At 38.2% G+C, this 2,500-nt stretch overlaps 1 protein-coding gene across 1 annotated transcript in view; it reads right to left on the reverse strand.

Annotated features, from left to right (window-relative positions):
* The window catches only part of c2cd3 (C2 domain containing 3 centriole elongation regulator), a gene marked incomplete at its 3' end in the record, with an annotated part of 15,467 nt that overhangs the window by 12,470 nt on the left and 497 nt on the right, over window positions 1-2,500 (reverse strand). Inside the window, exons 2-8 of the mRNA XM_079246022.1 lie at window positions 1,760-2,029; window positions 1,528-1,685; window positions 903-1,081; window positions 660-817; window positions 427-559; window positions 188-340; window positions 1-108 (exon numbers count right to left, since the gene is read on the reverse strand). The exon at window positions 1-108 is cut by the window's left edge and continues 40 nt beyond it. Of these exons, the coding sequence (XP_079102148.1) occupies window positions 1-108; window positions 188-340; window positions 427-559; window positions 660-817; window positions 903-1,081; window positions 1,528-1,685; window positions 1,760-2,029 (1,159 nt within the window). The remainder of the gene's footprint in view (window positions 109-187; window positions 341-426; window positions 560-659; window positions 818-902; window positions 1,082-1,527; window positions 1,686-1,759; window positions 2,030-2,500) is intronic.

Genomic DNA, 2,500 nt, shown 5'->3' on the forward strand with positions numbered 1-2,500 from the left:
TACAGTGGGTCATTGAGTTCACTGTCTCCACACAAACTGCTGTTGCCAGAAAAGGATTCAGGAGAGAAGCCTTGTATGTCCAAAAGAGGCAACGAAGATGTAACTGAGCTGAAAAAAAGAGGTAAGTTTAGTGAAAAAGAGTCTTTAATAACTCTTGTGAAATTTGGATGAAATTGTGCACACATACTTGCCAAGCAACAGATCCACAGCTCTCCTGTCTATGTCAGCAGGACAGTCCAAGTCACAATCTGAGACTAAAGCAATTTCATCAGAATGCTTCAGAGCAGAATCAGCCTGAAGGATATCTTGAAGAAAGGTACCAGAAACAGGAAGATGTGACCTGCAGACACCAGGAGGAAATTCAGACAATTCATTATGTCATTTCAGTTAAATTAAAAAAAGAAGTTATTTTTAGGAAACACTGACTTGGCTGGTGCTTGTATGTTGTCTCTTGGGAGAGGCAGAGGAGTATCTCTGAGAGCAGGAGCAGAGTCTATGTCACATTTCAAAGCTGAAGCCACCATTGCATTCCTCAGCTTGTTTCCTCGCTCTAAAATGACTGAGATGATAAAAAAAAAGAAAAAAGATGTATCCTAAGAAATTGCTTAATTGAGCATTTCCAATCATCCATATATTTGTGCAGTGATGCTGTAGCCAACCTGAGATGATATCGCTGGTAGTTTTTCCCTGACAAGACTCGTGAGTAGACGCATTAACATCAGTTTGAGTGTTGTGGGATTTGTTTGTTGTCCTCTGATTCTCCAAAGTCCTCTGATGGTCTTTATGGCTGTTTTGAAAATACAAATGGTCTTTTCCTCTGAAAATATTACAGAAGGATATACAGTTATATCAACAGAAATAAGAACACACAATAAGAATATCAGGTTACGACTGCTATAAACCTTGGTGTGTTTCCACCACTGCTCCCAGCTGATTCATTTCCACTTCCAGCTGAAAAGGGTCCTTGCTGTGTGGGAACAGTCAGGGTGGGCACCTGCAGCCCCTCAACACTCACATCTGTAGCAGGACCTGAGCTGACGCTGTCATAGGCTTCTGTCAGAGGCTCCAAATTCAGGGAAACCTGTAGGGGTAAAGCTTACGTTTACCATGACGACTATCTTCAGAAAGTGACATGAACTATTTTGGAGATGGAAGTTATTTTTTTAATTTTTGGGGTTTTTTTTTTTTTTTTTTGGTAACAAATGTTTGAGTCCCACAGTAGTGCAGACAAACAATTCTAAACAACCTAAATGTCTTTAAGACTCCAATTAGCAATTTACTGGAGCTTAAACAAAAAACAAAGATGCCAAAATCTGAATAATGAAGTAAAAAAGAAATTGCCAGATATTTTATGTTATGGATCTGCAGCTAGAGTTTGATTTCCTGCATGTTAACAGTAGAACAACTATTTGGACACCCCAACAAAAAACAAACAAAAAAACCACACAGAAAAGTTGAATAATTAGAACCTTTGGAATTAAAAATGTAATTGCAGAGTCTTAAAACTGAATTCAAATGTCTACTCACCTGAACTTCTCCAAGCTTTTCAGATGTTGGAGACACAAGAGTATAAAATCCACTGATTGGTTGTGACAGAGACAAACGTGAGATGCCAGCAACATGAGCCCGAGCTATTGGTAAATGATCTGGTTTTGTCAAAACTTCCAGCACCAAAGAGCCCATATCTGTTAAACAAGGAATGGGACTTTTAAAGATTGCACCCAAACACAATCAAATATACGAACTTCTTCTTAGTGACCTGTGAGATATGATGTAAACTGCTTTGGGCCACAGCGGATGGCAAAACGAGCTGTGGTCTTGATGTTTTTTTGTGAGAGTTGTGATCCATCTCTTGGAAAGAAGTGAGTCCCATTGGATGACTCTCCCCACCAGCGCAATCTGATAAATGTCAGGGAAGGAGGCTTGTGAACTGTCCACAGAATCCGGCTTATTGTCACACACAGGAAGCATCTCAGCTGGCCCTCAACCAAAGGAGGGAGGCTGGTGGAGGGGGGCACATCACTGGGGGCTGAAAGAGTTATTTTGGATTACAACAAAGTAAAGATCATGCAACAAAATACTAACATCGGGGGCAAGTTTTTGATTATATGGCCTTTAATATTCAGTTTGTCTGCAAAAATTACTTTGCAATTATTTAAAAGACAACAAGAACGAACTCTGTAAGTCCTTTTTTTTTTTTTTTACATATAAATGTTTTTTGCTTAGAAAGTGAACCTCATGTTTTTACATGCGATTTTCTAGACACTTGCTTAACAGAGACATACTTATCAATAGATTTGACCACTTTATAGACTATGTATACATGCTATTAATTGACTTGCACAAAGTTTAAAAATGTATTATTCATTTTAAATTATTAGGATTAAATGTCAGCAAGGTAAGAAGCTGTAACTTCAATGATTAATATAATATTAAATTGGCACTCCTATATCTGCTAACGACACACACGTATTCATATAAGATACACAATCTAATATCC

This window comes from Telmatherina bonti (assembly GCF_933228915.1).
Source record: "Telmatherina bonti genome assembly, chromosome: 9".
Classification (NCBI taxonomy): domain Eukaryota; kingdom Metazoa; phylum Chordata; class Actinopteri; order Atheriniformes; family Telmatherinidae; genus Telmatherina; species Telmatherina bonti.